Source organism: Ranitomeya variabilis, chromosome 2, assembly GCF_051348905.1.
Source record: "Ranitomeya variabilis isolate aRanVar5 chromosome 2, aRanVar5.hap1, whole genome shotgun sequence".
Lineage (NCBI taxonomy): Eukaryota > Metazoa > Chordata > Amphibia > Anura > Dendrobatidae > Ranitomeya > Ranitomeya variabilis.
In genome coordinates this window covers 734,102,008-734,124,808 of record NC_135233.1, presented here as the reverse complement: position 1 = coordinate 734,124,808, position 22,801 = coordinate 734,102,008, and the positions used below count along the sequence as shown (strand labels likewise).

The following is a 22,801-nucleotide window of genomic DNA, read 5'->3' as shown; positions in this document are numbered from 1 at the left end:
GCTCTGCACAGTAACAGGACCGCCTCCGGCATTTAAAACAGTATCCTCAAAAAATAAAATAAATACACTCACCGGCCACTTTATTAGGTACACCATGCTAGTAACGGGTTGGACCCCCTTTTGCCTTCAGAACTGCCTCAATTCTTCGTGGCATAGATTCAACAAGGTGCTGGAAGCATTCCTCAGAGATTTTGGTCCATATTGACATGATGGCATCACACAGTTGCCGCAGATTTGTCGGCTGCACATCCCAAAGATGCTCCATACAAGGCAGGATGGATCCATGCTTTCATGTTGTTTACGCCAAATTCTGACCCTACCATCCGAATGTCGCAGCAGAAATCGAGACTCATCAGACCAAGCAACGTTTTTCCAATCTTCTACTGTCCAATTTCGATGAGCTTGTACAAATTGTAGCCTCAGTTTCCTGTTCTTAGCTGAAAGGAGTGGTACCCGGTGTGGTCTTCTGCTGCTGTAGCCCATCTGCCTCAAAGTTCGACGCACTGTGCGTTCAGAGATGCTCTTAGGCCTACCTTGGTTGTAACGGGTGGCGATTTGAGTCACTGTTGCCTTTCTATCAGCTCGAACCAGTCTGCCCATTCTCCTCTGACCTCTGGCATCAACAAGGCATTTCCGCCCACAGAACTGCCGCTCACTGGATTTTTTTTCTTTTTCGGGCCATTCTCTGTAAACCCTAGAGATGGTTGTGCGTGAAAATCCCAGTAGATCAGCAGTTTCTGAAATACTCAGACCAGCCCTTCTGGCACCAACAACCATGCCACGTTCAAAGGCACTCAAATCACCTTTCTTCCCCATACTGATGCTCGGTTTGAACTGCAGGAGATTGTCTTGACCATGTCTACATGCCTAAATGCACTGAGTTGCCGCCATGTGATTGGCTGATTAGAAATTAAGTGTTAACAAGAAGTTGGACAGGTGTACCTAATAAAGTGGCCGGTGAGTGTACATCACTGCAGTAATAATATCCCTTAATTAGCCCTTATGGTAATAATATCCCCCATCCTGGCCCCCGTGTGTTTCATTCCTGGCTCCAGCCATATGCTCTCCCATCCTGGCCCCATATGTTCTCCCATACTGCCCTCATGAGTATTCATTCTGCCCCCATATGATGTCCCGTGATCCTGCCCCATCTGTCTCCATTGTATCCATCCTGCCCATGATCCTGTCCCGTGTCTCCATCCTGCCGTCGAAACATATTGCAGCTTGCCGCTTTCAATAAAAAAACCTTTCTCCCGACCTGACCGCACCATCTTTCTCCTTCCTGCCCCATGTGTCTTTCATCCTGCCCCCCGTGTCTCCCATCCTGCCCCCCGTGTCTCCCATCCTGCCCCCCGTGTCTCCCATCCTGCCCCCCGTGTCTCCCATCCTGCCCCCCGTGTCTCCCATCCTTCCCCCCCGTGTCTCCCATCCTTCCCCCCCGTGTCTCCCATCCTTCCCCCCCCATGTCTCCCATCCTTCCCCCCCCATGTCTCCCATCCTTCCCCCCGTGTCTCCCATCCTTCCCCCCCGTGTCTCCCATCCTTCCCCCCCCGTGTCTCCCATCCTTCCCCCCCCCGTGTCTCCCATCCTTCCCCCCCCGTGTCTCCCATCCTTCCCCCCCCGTGTCTCCCATCCTTCCCCCCCCCCCCGTGTCTCCCATCCTCCCCCCCCCCGTGTCTCCCATTCTTCTCCCCGTGTCTCCCATTCTTCCCCCCCCCCCCCCGTTTCTCCCATCCTGCCCCATGCCAATTTCAATAAAAAAAAACAACTTTCTCCTTAACTGTCCGCACTCCTACGACAATGCTCCCTCCATGCAGTTCAAGCGCGCACTCGCCGGCGAATGACAATGACGTCATACGCCAGCAACATGCGCGCTGACGTCACTGCCAGCCTCCGATAGGCTGGAGGCTTTTAACTATTGCCATGAGGGCCTGCACGACAATAGAGTTTAACTGCGGTCCGAGACGCAGGTTCAGTTACTTCAGCGGCAGAAGCCTGCCGCTGGGGCCCGATGAGAAGATGAGATGGGGCCTGATGCAGGCCCACTCTGCTTATCGGGCCCCATATGCCAGTCAGGGCAGTAATGCCCCGATGGCGGACCCCTAAGCTCTCCGGGCCCCGTCTCTGCTGCGACCCCTGCGACCACGGAAGTTACTCCTCTTCCTCTGAGTCTTTGGCTGGATGACTCATAAAGGGAAAAGAGACGTCCTGTTTCTTTTTTTTCTTTTTATTTTAGAGGTCTGTTCCTACATAAAGCTTAATAGTTTTTAATCACCTGATGATCGCAGCGTCAGATTTCTCCTACTCCTGCACTGATTAAAAGCATTTCACCTTCATATTGACAGGTGTAAATCTCTTTTAGCAGTGCAGGGGTTAATCTGCTTAGTTGAAAGCTCCTGGAAGCTTTCCTGCATTAATACTCTCAGCTGTGCACTGTTAGCCACTCCCATCTCCTAAATAATGTGGGTCTTTGATAGCACTCATTATCAGAGTTAGCTTATGCTGCATGGCTGGAAGTTGTTGATAATTATTATTGGAAAAGTGCTGAAAAAAAGAGAATGGACAGCACCTCCAAAAATCATACACTGATCTAATGCCGCTAGGTAAAAATATATATAACTGAACATGAGGTTCTTATTTTAACATTCTGATCAGACTGTATGAAGCCCACTGCCAACTCACAGCAATCCTGTTGGAGAAGGCATTTGGTGGATTTATTTGTAACTGTTGCTAGGTTTTGAGAGTGTGATAATTACCTTTCTTCTCCTACTTTGGTTTAACCCCATCCTCCACTCCCCAGTGCATTCCTCTGTTATGTGTGAGTACCGTATACACTCGAGTATAAGCCGACCCGAGTATAAGCCGAGACCCCTAATTTTGCCACAAAAAACTGGGAAAACTTAATGACTTGAGTATAAGCCTAGGGTGGAAAATGCAGCAGCTACCGGTAAATGTCAAAAATAAAAATAGATACCAATAAAAGTTAAATTAATTGAGACATCAGTAGGTTGTGTTTTTGAATATCCATATTCAATCAGGAGCCCCATATAATGCTCCATACAGTTCATGATGGGCCCCATAAAAGTCTCCATACAGAATACGCTCCATACAGTTCATGATGGCCCCATAAGATGCTCCATACAAAATATGCCCCATATCATGCTCCATACAGTTTGATGGGCCCCATAAGATGCTCCATAGAGATGTTTGCCCCATATAATGCCACACAAATGCTGATTATGGCCCAATAAGATGCTCCATAGACACATTTGCCCCGTATAATGCTCCAAAAATGCTAATTATGGCCCCATAAGATGCTCCATAGACACATTTGCTCCGTATAATGCTGCACAAATGCTGATTATGGTCCCATAAGATGCTCCATAGAGATATTTGCCCCATATAATGCTGCACATTGCCCCATAAGATTCTCAATAGAAATATTTGCCCCATATAACGCTGCACATGGCCTCATAAGATGTTCCATTCAGACATTTGCCCCATATAATGCTGCACAAATGCTGATTATGGCCCCATAAGATGCTCCATAGAGATACTTGCCCCATATAATGCTCCACAAATGCTGATTATGGCCCCATAAGATGCTCCATACAGACATTTGTCCCATATGCTGTTTCTGCGATTAAAAAGAAAAAAAATGACACTCGCCTCTCGTCACTCAGGCCCCCGGCACTTGCTATAGTCACCTGTCCGCGTTCCACCACTTAGCGCCGCTGTGTCTCCGTGTCCTCTGCACTGACTGTTCAGGCAGAGGGCGACGTGCACACTAATTGCGTCATCGCGCCCTCTGACCTGAGCCTCACTGCAGAGGATGCGGACGACGGAACAGAGCCGACTGTGTAACGGGGACAGGTGAATATTGCGCACTGCCCCCCGTCATACTCACCTGCTCCTGGCGCGGTCCCTGCACGACATGTCCCTGGTTCTAAGGGCGCCGGCAGCTTCCTCCTGTATTGAGCGGTCACTTGGTACCGCTCATTACAGTAATGAACATGCGGCTCCACCCCTATGGGAGTGGAGTTGGGTCCATATTCATTACTGTAATAAGCAGAGAACCAGGGCTGTGCAGGGACCGCGCCAGGAGCAGGTGAGGATGATTAGACAGCTGCCGTTCCCCCTCCCCTGCCGATCCCTGGGAATGACTCGAGTATAAGCCGAGAGGGGCAATTTCAGCCTAAAAAAATGGGCTGAAATTCTCGGCTTATACACAAGTATATACTTTATATGTGTATGTTTGGTATTTTTCCTTACCCCTGTTCATATTTCCTTGTTAGTCTGGTTGGTGTATTGCGGTACACTGCTACTCCCCTCTAACCTGGGTTGGGGAAGGGTACAGACTGAGGGCGGATTCAGGAGCTAGGGCAAGGTACGTGACCCTGGTGTCTTCACCATCAGAAGTAATCCGGGGAACAGGGCGAGTTAGGGCGCCCCTAGTGGTAGGGACAGAGAAGGAACCCCTGGTCCCAGGACACCCAACAACATAGTCGTGACATTGTCTTTCAGAAGGTAGACCACCATACATGCCCACACATAACCTTTGTGAAACATAGAAAGTTCTTTTAAGATGCTAAAAAAATAGCTATCCTGTGACTGATAACTACTGCAAGAATTGTAGCGGCGATTTTCTGAGATCTTTCGCTGAAATGATGTGGCACAATCACAAACAAATCGTATTTAGGCTAGCCGCATGTCACGTGTCTGTTGGACCAGTTCTGTCAGATATATTACTATTAGCAGCCACATAATAAGATCATATATTGTGTATGACGTGGGGGGAGAAGACGTGTACAGACTGAGAATGTTTGCTTGTGGCTGTGACCATGTGACCAGCCAGTGAGGAACTCAGAAATTTTGAAGGGTGCAGATTTATTAATAAAATAAAGTTTTAAACCCTGAAAAATCATTTGTCATCTTCAATGTCATCCAGATTTAATTCATAGTTTTTTTTTTTTTTCATATTTTGTGTGTTTCCCTTCTTTTTGCTCTAAGGAAATGTTTCATTTCTTCTGTTTTTCCATCATGCCCCACTTCCCTTGGGTTTAGCCTTGGGTTTTTGAGGAAGCCTAATACCATGATGATAAATGTGTGGTCAGACCATTGTTAGACTAGTGCACCACCCAATATTTACCCTTTCTGTAATTTATTTTAAATAAAAGCCCTTTTTTTAAAGAACCGAAGCCCATGGGCTTATGGATGATGTTTATGGAACGCAACTCACAAATCATAATGAAAAAGCTGTGTGCATACAATAAGCTGCACCCGCCATAGGTCTTTGAATGGCTTTTGTGAAAGTAAAATAGTTTTTCCAATATGAAGACAAGTATCCTACAACATCCTCCAATTATTTTTTAATTTAATTCATTACATTTCGCTTCTGTGGTTCGTCCTTGCACTCTCTACTTTCTCCTTGCTCATCTTTTGTCTTTCTCGGGAACATAGTTATTGAAATGTGCTTCGTTTTTATAAAATATGACTGGGAAAGGTACGTATGACATTTTACTTTGACCTATAGATGCACCCTTAATGTTCTTTTTATTCTGTTATTCACAAACTCCTACAAATGATAAAGAATGCAGAGCTTTCAGTGTAAAAGAGCAAACAAGCAATAATTGTGCCAACTGCAGAATGAAAGCATCTTGGCGATCAGTTGTTATTTTACTAAAGCATATGGTTTCAGTTTAGTAATTTCTGATATTACTACAACTCCCACATGCTCTTGTTTTCTATGTGAGATAGCTAATCATGTTTATTTAAAAAATCACTTTGGTGTTGAAATGAGCAATACCAGTACTAACATTCCCCCAAAATATCAAGAACACGATACGTTGTTTAAGGGGAGTCTGTCAGTAGGTTTTTGCTACCTCGTCTGAGAACGGCATATAGACAGAGACCTTGCATCCCACAATGTATCACTTAGTTTACAGGGTTTTTTGGTGTAGCAATGCAGCAGAGCTAAAAAGCTAACCCCACCCAAAGCAGGCTTTGTATATACAATGGCTATAGACAGTGAGCTGCCTATCACAGAAGGGGTGGAGTCAGAATCAGGCAGTGCTAATGTGTCCCAGCAATGATAAGCTCCTTGTGCTAACACAGTCATTGTAAGTAAACAAAAGCACTGAGTTTGATAAGAGAGGCATCACTGAAATTTGTGTTTCAACCCCTACAGCATGCTGTCCTCAGTTTACATAGCACATGCTTAGAGAGGATGTTTCTCCAGTTTTAACATGTTATACTGGCCACACAATGGATAATGGCCACAGAGCAAAGTAAAACGTAGCTTTTATTTTTCAATTTCTCTTCTCTGTTTCAGAGATATTAGCCTGTAAAGTTTAGGCTATAATTTGTTATAGTTCAACTGAGCGTTACCTGAGATTTGTATCTGGGGCCTGTACTTCTTCACCTGCTTGATGTTGATCAATCATTAGCAGGCAGCATCATGGAGGGGAGAAAAGGATATGCCCTCCTCTCCTCATCTCTGCAGGTACTGTGTAGAAGTACTGCACAGCTGAGTTATTTATCATTACAAATCCTAGATCTCTTCTCAAGACAGTCAGCGTGGGGTGAGGGTGAAAGCTGACAGCACTGTGAGATGAGATCTGGAAGTGTTTATAATGATACTAGATGGTGGCCCGATTCTAACGCATCGGGTATTCTAGAATATGTATGTATGTATATAGCAGCCACATAGTATATAGCACAGGCCACGTAGTATATAGGAGCCATGTAGTATATAGCAGACAAATACTACGTGGCCTGTGCTATATACTATGTGGCTGCTATATACATACATACATATTGTAGAATACCCGATGCGTTAATACAGGCCACGCAGTATATAACAGTGGCCACGCAGTATATAACACAGCCCAAACAGTATATAACACAGCCCACGTACTATACAACACAGCCCACACAGTATATGGCAGCCACGCAGTATCAAACACAGGCGACGTAGTATATAACACAGGCCACGCAGTGTCATGAATCCCCAATGGCTAGGGCTAGCACAGGACAAGCAAAGTACAATAAATATCGGACGAGCTCTAGGGTGATGGAACCTGGGCTGACCGCTGCCCTACGCCTGACAAACGCAACTAGAGATAGCCAGGGAGCGTGCCTACGTTGGTTCTAGACGCCACGCACCAGCCTAAGAGCTAACTAGTACTGCAGAGAAAACAAAGACCTCACTTGCCTCCAGAGGAATTAACCCCAAAAGGTATAGTTGCCCCCCACATGTATTGACGGTGAAACGAGAGGAAGGCACACACATAGAGATGATGTATATAGCTTTAGCAAATAGAGGCCCGCTGAAAACTAGAAAGCAGAGTGATACAAAAGGGGACTGAGCGGTCAGCAAAAAACCCTAATCAAAAAAACCATCCTGAGATTACAAGAACCCATGTGCCAACTCATGGCACATGGGGAGAACCTCAGTCCACTAGAGCTACCAGCTAGCATAAAGACATAGTAAGCAAGCTGGACAAAAACAAACAACTGAATATCAGCACTTAGCTTATACTGAAAGATCTGGGAGCAGGTAGGCAGGGACCAAACAGAGCACATCTGAACACATTGATAGCCGGCAAGAGAAATGACAGAAAGGCCAGGTAAAATAGGAAACACCCAGCCTCTGATGGACAGGTGGAAACCAAAGGCCGCAACCCACCAAAGTCACCCAGTACCAGCAGTAACCACCAGAGGGAGCCCACAAACAGAATCCACAACAGTACCCCCCCCTTGAGGAGGGGTCACCGAACCCTCACGAGAACCCCCAGGGCGATCAGGGTGAGCTCTATGGAAGGCGCGGACCAAATCAGTCGCATGAACATCGGAGGCGACCACCCAGGAATTATCCTCCTGACCATAACCCTTCCACTTAACCAAATACTGGAGTTTGCGTCTGGAAACACGAGAATCCAAGATCTTTTCAACAACATACTCCAATTCTCCCTCCACCAGCACCGGAGCAGGAGGCTCGACCGAAGGAACAACGGGCACCTCATACCTCCGCAACAACGACCGATGGAACACATTATGAATAGCAAACGATGCTGGGAGATCCAAACGGAAAGATACAGGGTTAAGAATCTCCGAGATCCTATAAGGACCGATGAACCGAGGCTTGAACTTAGGAGAAGAGACCTTCATAGGGACAAAACGAGAAGACAACCACACCAAGTCCCCAACAAGAAGTCGGGCACCCACGCGGCGACGGCGATTAGCAAACTGCTGAGTCTTCTCCTGAGATAACTTCAAATTGTCCACCACCTGATTCCAAATCTGATGTAACCTGTCCACCACCACGTCCACTCCAGGACAATCCGAAGACTCCACCTGACCAGAGGAAAAACGAGGATGAAACCCCGAATTACAAAAAAAAGGAGAGACCAACGTGGCCGAACTAGCCCGATTATTAAGAGCAAATTCGGCCAGTGGCAAAAAAGCAACCCAGTCATCCTGATCAGCAGAAACAAAACACCTCAAATAAGTTTCCAAGGTCTGATTAGTTCGCTCCGTCTGGCCATTCGTCTGAGGATGGAATGCAGACGAGAAAGACAAATCAATGCCCATCTTGGCACAAAACGTCTGCCAAAATCTAGACACAAACTGGGATCCCCTGTCAGAAACGATATTCTCCGGAATCCCATGCAAACGAACCACGTTCTGAAAAAATAAAGGAACCAACTCAGAGGAGGAGGGCAACTTAGGCAAGGGCACCAAATGAACCATCTTAGAAAAGCGGTCACACACAACCCAGATAACGGACATCTTCTGTGAAACCGGGAGATCAGAAATAAAATCCATGGAAATGTGCGTCCAAGGCCTCTTCGGGATGGGCAAGGATAACAACAACCCACTAGCCCGTGAACAGCAAGGCTTAGCTCGAGCACACACTTCACAAGACTGCACAAAGGTACGCACATCCCTAGACAAGGAAGGCCACCAAAAAGACCTGGCCACCAAGTCTCTTGTACCAAATATTCCAGGATGACCAGCCAACACAGAAGAATGGACCTCGGAGATGACTCTACTGGTCCAATCATCCGGAACAAACAGTCTTTCTGGTGGACATCGATCCGGTTTATCCACCTGAAACTCCTGCAATGCGCGTCGCAAGTCTGGGGATACGGCGGACAATATTACCCCATCCCTAAGGATACCAGTAGGCCCAGTGTCTCCAGGAGAGTCAGGCACAAAACTCCTGGAAAGAGCATCTGCCTTCACATTCTTTGAACCTGGCAGGTATGAAACCACGAAATTGAAACGAGAAAAAAAATAACGACCAACGAGCCTGTCTAGGATTCAAACGCCTGGCAGACTCAAGGTAAATGAGATTCTTGTGATCAGTCAAGACCACCACGCGATGTCTAGCACCCTCAAGCCAATGACGCCACTCCTCAAATGCCCACTTCATGGCCAAAAGCTCCCGATTACCCACATCATAATTGCGCTCGGCGGGCGAGAATTTTCTAGAGAAGAAAGCACATGGCTTCATCACCGAGCCATTAGAACTTCTCTGTGACAAAACCGCCCCCGCTCCAATCTCGGAAGCATCAACCTCAACCTGAAAAGGAAGTGAAACATCTGGTTGACACAAACAGGAGCAGAAGAAAACCGGCGCTTAAGTTCCCGAAAGGCCTCCACGGCCGCCGGAGACCAATCAGCAACATCAGCACCCTTTTTAGTCAAATCAGTCAAAGGTTTAACAATACTGGAAAAATTAGCAATGAACCGACGATAAAAATTAGCAAACCCCAAGAACTTCTGAAGGCTCTTAACAGATGTAGGTTGTGTCCAGTCACAAATAGCCTGAACCTTAACGGGATCCATCTCAATAGTAGAAGGAGAAAAAATGTACCCCAAAAAAGAAATCTTCTGGACTCCGAAGAGACACTTTGAGCCCTTCACAAACAGAGAATTGGCCCGCAGAACCTGAAACACCTTCCTGACCTGTAGAACATGAGACTCCCAGTCATCAGAAAACACCAAAATATCATCCAAATACACAATCATAAACTTATCCAGATATTCACGGAAAATATTGTGCATAAAGGACTGAAAGACTGACGGAGCATTGGAGAGTCCAAAAGGCATTACCAAATACTCAAAATGGCCCTCAGGCGTATTAAATGCGGTTTTCCACTCATCACCCTGTTTTATCCGCACCAGATTATACGCACCACGAAGATCTATCTTAGTGAACCACCTAGCCCCCTTAATGCGAGCAAACAAATCAGTAAATAATGGCAATGGATACTGATATTTGACTGTAATCTTATTCAGAAGGCGATAATCTATACAAGGCCTCAGGGAACCATCTTTTTTTGCCACGAAAAAAAAAACCTGCTCCCAGAGGGGACGAAGATGGACGAATATGTCCCTTTTCCAAGGACTCCTTAATATAATTCCGCATAGCAGTATGCTCTGGCAGTGACAGATTAAATAAACGACCCTTAGGGAACTTACTGCCAGGAATCAATTCTATAGCACAGTCACACTCTCTATGAGGGGGGAGTGAATTGAGCTTAGGCTCCTCAAAAACATCCCTATAATCCGATAAAAACGCAGGGATCTCAGAAGGAGTAGATGAAGCGATAGAAATCAGAGGTGCATCATCATGAACCCCCTGACATCCCCAGCTTAGCACAGACATTGTTTTCCAGTCCAGGACAGGATTATGAGTTTGTAACCATGGCAGACCAAGCACTAGTACATCATGTAAATTATACAGTACAAGGAAGCGAATCACCTCCTGATGAACAGGAGTCATGCGCATGGTCACTTGTGTCCAATACTGCGGTTTATTCATAGCCAATGGTGTAGAGTCAATTCCCTTCAGAGGAATAGGAACTTCCAGAGGCTCTAGACTAAAACCGCAGCGTTTAGCAAATGACCAATCCATAAGACTCAGGGCAGCGCCTGAATCCACATAGGCATCGACGGAAATGGAAGACAGTGAAAAAATCAGAGTCACAGACAAAATGAACTTAGACTGCAGAGTATCAATGGCAAAAGATTTATCAACCCTTTTTGTGCGTTTAGAGCATGCTGATATAACATGAGCTGAATCACCACAATAAAAACACAATCCATTTTTCCGCCTATAATTTTGCCGTTCACTTCTGGACTGAATTTTATCACATTGCATAGTCTCAGGTGCCTGTTCAGAAGCCACCGCCAACTGGTGCACGGGTTTGCGCTCCCGTAAACGCCGATCAATCTGAATGGCCATAGCCATAGACTCATTCAGACCTGTAGGCGCAGGGAACCCCACCATAATATCTTTAATGGCCTCAGAAAGACCATTTCTGAAGTTTGCAGCCAGGGCGCACTCATTCCACTGAGTAAGCACCGACCATTTCCGAAATTTCTGACAATATATTTCCGCTTCATCATGCCCCTGAGAGAGGGCTAATAAAGCCTTTTCAGCCTGAATCTCTAGGTTAGGTTCCTCATAGAGCAATCCCAATGCCAGAAAAAACGCATCCACACTGAGCAATGCAGGATCCCCTGGTGCCAATGCAAATGCCCAATTCTGAGGGTCGCCCCGTAGGAACGATATAACAATCTTGACCTGTTGAGCAGGGTCTCCAGAGGAGCGAGATTTTAAAGAAAGAAACAATTTACAATTGTTCCTGAAATTCAGGAAGGTAGATCTATCTCCAGAAAAAAACTCTGGAATAGGAATTCTAGGTTCAGACATGGGAGTGTGAACAACGAAATCCTGTATGTTTTGAACCTTTGCCGCGAGATTACTCAGGCTGGAAGCCAAACTCTGGACATCCATGATAAACAGCTAAGTCAGAGCCATTCAAGGGTTAAGAGGAGGTAAGAAGCAGCTAGACAGCAATTAAGGGCTAGGCAGCAAAACTTTGAAGGGAAAAAAAAAAAAAAAGTTTCCCTTGAAACTTCTTTTTCTCCTGCTTCAGCCCAAACAATTAACACTTTGTGGGCCGGCTATACTGTCATGAATCCCCAATGGCTAGGGATAGCACAGGACAAGCAAAGTACAATAAATATCGGACGAGCTCTAGGGTGATGGAACCTGGGCTGACCGCTGCCCTACGCCTGACAAACGCAACTAGAGATAGCCAGGGAGCGTGCCTACGTTGGTTCTAGACGCCACGCACCAGCCTAAGAGCTAACTAGTACTGCAGAGAAAACAAAGACCTCACTTGCCTCCAGAGGAATTAACCCCAAAAGGTATAGTTGCCCCCCACATGTATTGACGGTGAAACGAGAGGAAGGCACACACATAGAGATGATGTATATAGCTTTAGCAAATAGAGGCCCGCTGAAAACTAGAAAGCAGAGTGATACAAAAGGGGACTGAGCGGTCAGCAAAAAACCCTAATCAAAAAAACCATCCTGAGATTACAAGAACCCATGTGCCAACTCATGGCACATGGGGAGAACCTCAGTCCACTAGAGCTACCAGCTAGCATAAAGACATAGTAAGCAAGCTGGACAAAAACAAACAACTGAATATCAGCACTTAGCTTATACTGAAAGATCTGGGAGCAGGTAGGCAGGAACCAAACAGAGCACATCTGAACACATTGATAGCCGGCAAGGGAAATGACAGAAAGGCCAGGTAAAATAGGAAACACCCAGCCTCTGATGGACAGGTGGAAACCAAAGGCCGCAACCCACCAAAGTCACCCAGTACCAGCAGTAACCACCAGAGGGAGCCCACAAACAGAATCCACAACAACGCAGTATATTACACAGGGCACCTAGTATATAGCACAGCCCACACAGTATATAGCAGCCACGCAGTATATAACACAGGCACACAGGCGACGTAGTATATAGCACAGGCCACGCAGTATATAACACTGCCCATGTAGTATATAGCAGCCACGCAGTATCTAACACAGCCCACGTAGTATTTAGCAGTGTGGGCACCATATCCCTGTTAAAAAAATAATTAAAATAAAAAAATAGTAATATACTCACCCGCCGGGATCCAGGGAAGCTCTGGCGACGTGCGCGCGGCTGCCGCCATCTTCCGTTCCCAGGATGCATTGCGAAATTACCCAGATGACTTAGCGGTCTCGCGAGAGCGCTAAGTCTTCTGGGTAATTTCGCAATGCATCTCTGGGAACGGAAGATGGCGGCAGGCGCGAGCGCATTGTTGAACGACGGAAGGTGAGAATAGCAGGTTTTTTGTTTTTTTATTATTTTTAACATTAGATCTTTTTACTATTGATGCTGCATAGGCAGCATCAATAGTAAAAAGTTGGTCACACAGGGTAATAGCAGCGGTAACGGAGTGCGTTACACACGGCATTACGCGGTCTGTTACCGCTGGCATTAACCCTGTGTGAGCGGTGACCGGAGGGGAGTATGGAGCGGGCGCCGAGCACTGACTGCAGGGGAGTAGGGAGGGACTAATCGGACTGTGCCTGTCGCTGATTGGTCGCGGCAGCCATGACAGGCAGCTGGCGAGACCAATCAGTGACGCGTGATTTCCGTGACGGAAGTTGCCGACAGAAAGATGGAAGTACCCCTTAGACAATTATGTATACAGACATGGCTCAGCTATATCTCTCCACTCTCTAGCGATCTGGACAGCTTCAGAGCTGCGCTTCCAAGCTGTATAGCAAACAACTTACAAGCATGCGCTCTTTGAGTCAGAAATTGGTCACCTCTTAAAGTCTACAAAGTTGGCTTATAAATATGCAACCATCAGTAAACTGGAAAATTACAAATCCCTCTGAGAACAGAGAGGATTATTTATCAAGTTGTTTGTTTTGCATGCACATTGTAATTTTGCCCATTTAAGGAGTTGTGGAAACCTCGTTATGGAATCGATGAATAAAAATCTGATATATCTGCACCACTGTAAGTCTCATTATCAAGATACTCAAATTCACTAGGAGTCAACCATCTAGAGCAGGGGTGGGCAATTACCATGAATTTTCCCGAGGGGCCACATGAGAGACCATGACTGTTGTGGAGGGCCTAACTAATAGCTTGAAATTAATTCTACTAAATATTAATTTATTAATATTAATTGTATCCCTTAATATTGAGTATAATTAAGTATGCTGACAACTCCCTATATATCTTTGAACCCCCCACAGCCACTTATATACAGCATGAGCCTTACACAGCCTACTACATATGCGGCATGAGCCCCAGACAGTCTCCCTATATACGGCATGAGCCCCACACAGCCTCCCTGTATACGGCATGAGCCCCACACAGCCTCCCTATATACGGCATGAGCCCCACACAGCCTCCCTATATACGGCATGAGCCCCACGCAGCCTCCCCATGTACAGCATGAGCCCCACGCAGCCTCCCCATGTACAGCATGAGCCCCACGCAGCCTCCCCATGTACAGCACGAGCCCCACGCAGCCTCCCCATGTACTTCACATGCTGATTGGTGGAGGAGGTGGCGGAGTCCCTTCCTCCACCAATGCTGACTGCGGGAGACAGCGAGCGAGCGGGTGGGCACGGTGCAGTCCGCGGACCGCAGGTTTTCAGCCCCACCGCTGGGCAAAGTACGGCCCGCGGGCCACATCCGGCCCTCTGGCTTTCTCAGTCTGGCCCGCAGGCCGCCCTTTGCCCAGGTCTGATCTAGAGGAAGATCAAATGGTCTCTGTGTGCTTCCTTATAAAGAACAGAAAGGGGTGCTATTAAACAGGCTACACCAGGGACATCAACATGGCACAATGAAAATGCAATATTTCAATGCCATCTGTGCAATAATCCGATTTCCAAACAATTCACGGATATATCCGTGATCTAGGAACGTAATTGGGTAAGTGGTTTCAAGCTCAAGGATTTTCCTCCTTCGGAAACCACAGAAATGTAATATCAACCAAAATTATTTATATATCAGAGTCCTGTTTGTTGGGTCCAGGAGAGTAAAAATCTGCTTGGCAGTCATATTATGTAACACAGCGGTTTATTTGGGGAAAAATGTCAAATTAGAATTATGGTCTACATCCATCTTTCCTTGCATATAATTAGCTGTCCTCTCTCATCTGACCAGGAGGAGGGGTGAGGTGGTCTGTATAGAACCCTTTAAAATTTCTCATACAGAAACGGACACCTAGTATCAGATGGACCCATTAGACACAGAATATTGTATATCTGTCCAAATTTCAGTGCTGTCTCCTTTGCAAAATCTCTAATCAGCAACAGCTTTCTGAATTTTTCTCTTTGTTTTTGGACTGTTTTGCCTTGTCTGTATGTCTTTTTGTTTCAACTTTTTGTTATTTTTGTAAGCACTGTATTTTTTATATATTAAACGTAAAATGTAATAAGTTTAGGCCATTATAAAGGTCTGATTTACATGAAATTGTCATAGGTTACTTGCTTATTATTTTGCTAACTTGCATAGCAGCATCATATTCCAGAACACATAGATATCACATACAAAAAAATACATTTTTTTATTATACCACCAGAAAAATCCTGAAAGTTTACATCTCTCCATTCTAGAGCATATACCAGAGATTATTCCCGACCGCCTTCAGAGACGAAATAATAGCTAATTTAAATATCTAAGTGGATTTCCTATCTTGTGCCCAGAAAGACTCAATATTAGCACTGAACACACACACTAGCCCAATATCACTAATTATAAATGTCTGTAATATATTGGCTTATAGATATGTATTTTCAGGGTTCAATAATAATTACCGTAGTCTCCATTTTGTTTTTAAAAATGGCCCTGTGCAGCTTTGTCAATATCGGCTGTGAGGTAGTAGGACATCAGGGATTTTTGTTTGTTTCTGTTGGTTTTTAGGGACTCCATAGGGATGTGAGCCTATCCGAGTGTAGTTATCTTTGTATATAATTTTTTTTTATCATCAATTTATTATAATTATATTTATTGCTGTAATTGTGTTTTTTTATATATAGTTTTGTATGATTTTGTTGAAATTAATTACGGTAATTGTCAGTGCAAAGTCCTTGGTGATGCCCTTGTTTGTAGTTACCTGGTGAAGGGGACAGGCCATCCCTGAAACGAGTAGTTTTCATTAAATCGTTATCCTCATCTGGTCTGGCTCGTCTCCTCACTTTCATTGTGGAATCCTGACAATGTCTGCCCTTTCACTCTCCTCATCTTTCATCCACACCTGTGGTGTCGATATATGACCACTGCTCCCTCACATGAATTCATTTGGCGAGTTAGTTTGTAAAATTGAGTCACTTTTGGGGAGGGGGTGCTGCTATGGCACCTCAGGGTGTCTGCCAATGAGACATGGCACCTTCAAACCATTCCAGCAAAATCTGCATTACAATATGGCGCTATTTCTGGGCTTTGTACTGTATCTCAAAAGTAGTTTTTGACCACATATGGGGTTTTGACATACACTGGACCATTTGCATGTCAAATTGTACTGTTTGTTTTCTTCTATTAGCCCTTTTAAAAATTAAAAATTTGGGGCCAAAGTAACATTTTAGTGGAAAAAAAGGGTAATTTTTCGTCTACTCAGCTCAATGTTATATACCGTATTTTCGGGTGTATAAGACGACTGGGCGTATAAGGCGACCCCCAACTTTTCCATATAAAATATGGAGTTTGGGATATACTCGCCGTATAAGTTGGGGGTCATCTTATACGCCCAGTCATCTTATACGGCATGTGTGGTGCGGATGGTTCCCAGGGTCTGGAGGAGAGGAGACTCTCCTTCACGCCCTGGGATCCATATTCCTGTTAAAAAAAAAAAAAAAAAGAATAAAAATAAAAAATATGAGATGAGATGTACTTGCCCTCCGATGGCCCGCGGCTCTCAGCGGTGCAAGCGGCGGCCTCCGTTCCTAAGGATGCATTGAGCGAAGGACCTTCGATGCGGTCGTGTGACCGTTTTTTTACATGAATATGGATCCCAGGGCCTGAAGGAGTCTCCTCTCCTCCAGATCCTGGGAACCATACAGGACCGCTCCCTGCACACGCCGTACCCGGCGTATGACGACCCCCGACTTTTGAGATGATTTTCAGGGGTTAAAAAGTCGTCTTATACGCTGGAAAATACGGTAGTTCTGTGGGTTAAAATTACTCACTTTACAACTCAATGTTATAAAATTCTGTGAAGCACCTTTAGGGTCCAGGTGCTTACCACACCTCTAGATAAATTCCTTGAGGGGGTGCAATTTCCAGAATGAGGTCACGTGTGGGGGTTTCCAGTGTTTAGGCACATCACGGGCTCTGCAAACACGACATGGCATCTGCCATCTATTCCAGTCAATTTAAGACTCCGAAAGTCAAATGGTGCTCCTTCCCTTCCGAGCCATGCCATGTGCCCAAACAGTGGTTTTACATCAAGTATGGAGTATCAGTGTACTCAAAAGAAATTGCACAACAAATTGTGAGGTCCATTTTCTCCAGTTACTCTTGTGAAAATTAAACATTTTGTGGTAAAGGTACATTTTTTGTGGGAAATATTAAAATTTACATTTTTTTTTCTTGCACATTGCTTTAATTGGGCATTACACTGTCTCTGCCTTGACAGCTGGCATTGTCATGGGATAATCAAATCACTTCACCTATCCATGCTTTATGGATGTATACAGGTGCTGTGACCACTGAGTCAACCCCTTTTAAATACTATATTCCCCAATGTAAAATAAAAATGCCCTATACTCACCTCCTATATTGGCGCCATTCCAGCAATGTCATCGCCAATCTCACGAGGTTTGCGTGTCATGACACATGAGCCCTATACCCACTATTGATCTGCTGCGCTCTCCCTTCCCTCAGTTTATATGAAGGAAGTGAGAGCACAGGAGCTTGTTAGAGATCACTGATGAGCTTCAGGGTTCACATGGCATAACAAAGTCACTTGAGCTTCAGGGAACCTGACATCAACATTACTGGAATGGCGCCGGTACTGCAGGTGAGTATAGGGTATATTTAGGTTCCATTGAGGAATGTAGTATTTAAAGAGAATCTGTCAGAACCTCTTTGCTATGTAACCTAATGACAGCAGGAGATAGGGGCTGAAACACAGATTTCAGCAATGTGTTACTTATTAGGCTGTGTGCTGTTGTTTACTTACTTAGGTCTCATGTGACTGCTAGACCGACCACGCCCCCTCCTCTGATAAGCAGCTCGCTGTGCATAGAAAGCTGTGGTGTGGGTGGGATTAGCTTTCTCAGCTCTGCTACATGCTATATCTGAAATTGTTTTACAACTGCTGCACCCAGTAAATTAAGTGATACATTGGAGTCATGGTCTCTCTTCCTACATTATGCAGCTCTCAGATGAGGTAGCAAAACCTTCTGACAGATTCCCTTTAAGAAGAGGCTGACCTCAGCTACCAGAAAAAGTATTCTGCAACATTGGCTGAATCCACTACCACCACCAAAATCACTCATACAATCCAAAATAATGTTTCTTTTTCGGATGGATTGGCTGGATACCCTAACTAGTAAGGAAATATTAACTGGGAAATTTTCACGTACAAGGTCATGGTTCATACCATCGCTTCCTCAAGACACCAGAGACAAAGAGGACACAATTCAGGAACACTCAGTGGTATCTTCTCCAGACAATCAGCGGATCCACTCCTATACCTTGAAACCTTAACTTAATAAATTAAGTTAGGGAAGAGGGTAAAGGTACCGTTACACTAAACGACTTACCAACGATCACAACCAGCGATACGACCTGGCCGTGATCGTTGGTAAGTCGCTGTGTGGTGGCTGGGGAGCTGTCACACAGACAGCTCTCTCCAGCGACCAACGATCAGGGGAACGACTTCGGCATCCTTGAAACTGTCTTCAACGATGCCAAAGTCCCCCTGCAGCACCCGGGTAACCAGGGTAAACATCGGGTTACTAAGTGCAGGGTCGCGCTTAGTAACCCGATATTTACCCTGGTTACCATTGTAAAAGTAAAAAAAAAAAACACTACATACTCACATTCTGATGTCTGTCACGTCCCCCGCCGCCGAGAGCTTCCCTGCACTGAATGTGTCAGCGCCGGCAGTAACAGCGGTGACGTCACCGCTGTGCTCTGCTTTACGGCCGGCGCTGACAGTCAGTGCAGGGAAGCTCTCGGCAGCAGCGCGTGCATTAGCAGCGCTCCTGCTGAAAGTAGTTTTAACCCTGTGGACGCCGGGGGACGTGACAGACATCAGAATGTGAGTATGTACTGTTTTTTTTTTTTAACTTTTACAATGGTAACCAGGGTAAATATCGGGTTACTAAGCGCGGCCCTGCGCTTAGTAACCCGATATTTACCCTGGTTACAAGTGAACACATCGCTGGATCGGCGTCACACACGCCGATCCAGCGATGACAGCGGGTGATCAGCGACCAAAAAATGGTCCTGATCATTCCCTACGACCAACTATCTCCCATCAGGGGCCTGATCGTTGGTCGCTGTCACACATAACGTGATCGTTAGCGGGATCGTTGCTACGTCACCAAAAGCGTGACGTTGCAACAATATCGTTAACGATATCGTTATGTGTGACTCAGCCTTAAGGTTGGGAGGGAGGGAAAGGGGGGGTATGTTTATGTTGATTTTTCAAAGATATGTACAACTTTTCCTTTTATTATGCTTCTAATTCTGTTTCTTTAAGAATTTGTACAACTTTTCTTGTTATGCTTTTAAACTCAATAAAAAGAAGTGTAAAAAAAAGAGGCTGCCCTATTATGTTCTCCATGCACGCTAGCATCCTCTGAAGCACTGTTACAGGTTATTGTGGTCCAGAGGAAACAAATAGCAGCTGTCTATTCATATATCCTGTGAGGGCAAACAAGGTGCACTAGTTGCATTTGCTAACCAATACTGAAAAGCTAGAGATGAGAAAACCGCCTCTTACCTGCTGTAATACGCAATTCTAACAGTCTATGGCCTCTACCGTACTTCTATTTGCCTCTCATCTCTTACAAATAGTTGTGCTATGATATAGTGAGTCAGAATGTAAGAGAAAAGAGATATATTTTCGCAATAGTTCACTGTATTTTCCAATATGTCCGTATACAGAGTGTCCTTGGGTCCATAGTATGACGCCGCATGTCATCCAAGTCCTCCGTAGAAGCTCGATTTACGTGACTCATACCTTAGCATAAGACATGACTCACAGCAGCCCCGTTGCGGCATTTTTTTTACTGCAGGTTGCTATGGGCAGCATATTCACTACCATATTAGCCGTATATTTTATAATGTAGCTGTGTGTTTTTTCTTTCAGTTGTAATACATGGATTCATTAATTCTTGATAATATAATTAGTGCGTTCTAGTGGATATATACCAAGTTTATTATTACATTCGTATGAACCTTGCATTGCTTGCTTTGTTTTCTTAGCATCTACCTTAATATGTAATTATTACATGACGAGAGTATGAAATGTTGAACTGTTTTGCTTTAGTGCTGCTCCATTAATACATGTGGAGTATTCTAATTCATCTAATATACTATTTCTTATAAAATGTAAATGTTGTATAACTGAGATGTTAAACTATTGCCAGTAGCCTCCTTCTCACTAATGATCTCTTTGTAAATGGCGCTAACTGGCATTAAGTCCTATCCCGGCCTGTGCACATCATCGCATTTTGTTCCTTTTTCTTAGCCTGAATTCCTGTAGCTTTGACTCTTCTGATTCAAGACCGGTGTCTGGAACGCGTTTAAGCCCTTTGCCACATGTGAGTATCTCTTTACAGCGTCATTTTTAGTAGCACAAATTTGTTCATATACTTTTGCTACAATATCTGAGACTAGACATTGTGCTGCAGTGTATCTTACAAGTCTTTTTTGGCAGTCTTTTTGTGTCGAAATGTAACAGTACAACCTACATAAAGGTACCGTAAATGTGGATGTATTGTACAGAAAATACATGAATTTACATCTTTGGTTTTCAGGGGAATACACAAATAAGTGATTATATCACTAAAATCACCCACTTTTTTGAATTTTTTTTTGTATGAGAAAATTGGTTCAAATGTCATCTGTGTTTTTGGTCAGTGTCCTCAGCGTTTGGTCGATGTCAGTATTACAATCAGAGTTTAGTCAGAGTTTCATCAGTTTTTTTCAGATTAAAAAAACAAAAGAAAATGATGATGGTTTCTCTAGCTTCTCCTATTCAATCTGTGAAGAATGGATATCACATGGATGGTACCCATTTGGTGTCTGATTTTTGTTTTCACAGTTCCAGAGACTTGCATTGGGCAGTTTGTTCTGACCCTCGGATCAATGTTGCACAAGTCTCCATACCTTTGTTCAGACCACTTGGTCTAAGGAAAAAAATTGGTCATGTAAAATACCCCATAGTCTATCATAGGTATGAATGCTGTCCACGAGAAACCCAGCACTCGTACGAGAAAAGCTGAAGTCTGAAAAAGCCCTTCCTTTTACACAGCCAGGATATTGTTAGCGAGCATATCTTGCACTCTAAACAGGCTGCCAATCACCCGATGAATAAGCAAAATGCTTGTTCTTCCAGTGAAATGATCTTTTGTGCTGCACAAAAGATTATGATTCTCGGCAGCACATTGTTGTGTATAAACAGAACAAGACATTATTATCTATTACAGATCGTTCAGGGTGCATCGTTAAGCCCAGTCTGCCTGTGTAGACATGCCTTTAAACAACTGCCGATTGTGATAATTTAATTCCACAAGTTTGTTGGTGTAAACTCACCATTAGGGGGTCTAGTTAATTTAGGGGGTATTCTGGGTTCTGGACAAGTTTGCTGATCTGGGCTTGGATCTAATTAGCTTAGCAGTTTAGTCTCCGGCCTGATTCATTTTGCAGTTTGGTCTGGGACCTGAAATGATATAGCGGCCTGGTCTGGGTTCTGAACTAATTTTGTGGTTTGGTCTGGGGTCTCAATACATTGTACAGTCTGGTTTGGGATCTGAATTAATTTTGCAGTTTAGTCTTGCACCTGAATTATTTACCGGTCTTGTCATACGAATTAATTTAGCAATTTGATCTGACATCAGAATCAATTCTTTCGGACTGGGGTCTAAACTAAATAATTTTGCAGTTTGGTCTGAGGTCTGGCTTAATTTTGCCATTGATTTAGGGTGATTTTAGGGGTCCAGTTGTGTGTTCTTAATTCATTTGGAGAGGTCTGCTATTAGCGAAGGTATATGTTCCATGTATAAGCTGTGTATGTGAATAAGTCTGGGTTACACAGCAACATGTCTCACGTGACAGCAATTCTCAGACGATTTGTGTGACTAAGAAGAGTGGTGCAACTTGTCTGCATGTTAGTGTCTCACAACTATTTTATACTGTGATTTTGCTATTAAAAAAGGCCAATTCTCCCCCTTGAGGTTTCTCAAAATTGGCTGCAGAAATTACAAACCCAAGTATATAATGGAAATAGAGAGAGTACAAAGGAGGGCAACAAAATTAATAAATGGGATGGGAGAACTACAATACCCAGAGAGATTAGCGAAATTAGGATTATTTAGTCTAGAAAAAAGACGACTGAGGGGCGATCTAATAACCATGTATAAGTATATAAGGGGACAATACAAATATCTCGCTGAGGATCTGTTTATACCAAGGAAGGTGACGGGCACAAGGGGGCATTCTTTGCGTCTGGAGGAGAGAAGGTTTTTCCACCAACATAGAAGAGGATTCTTTACTGTTAGGGCAGTGAGAATCTGGAATAGCTTGCCTGAGGAGGTGGTGATGGCGAACTCAGTCGAGGGGTTCAAGAGAGGCCTGGATGTCTTCCTGGAGCAGAACAATATTGTATCATACAATTATTAGGTTCTGTAGAAGGACGTAGATCTGGGGATTTATTATGATGGAATATAGGCTGAACTGGATGGACAAATGTCTTTTTTCG

The 22,801-nt window shown here is 44.6% G+C and overlaps 1 protein-coding gene across 4 annotated transcripts in view; it reads left to right on the top strand.

Moving 5' to 3' along the window:
- ARMC2 (armadillo repeat containing 2) overlaps positions 1-22,801 on the top strand; it is a 193,542-nt gene that overhangs the window by 44,301 nt on the left and 126,440 nt on the right. For all 4 annotated transcript variants that reach the window (XM_077289590.1, XM_077289591.1, XM_077289589.1 and 1 more), the window contains exon 3: positions 20,570-20,642. In XM_077289590.1, coding sequence (XP_077145705.1) covers positions 20,570-20,642 — 73 coding nt within the window. The remainder of the gene's footprint in view (positions 1-20,569; positions 20,643-22,801) is intronic.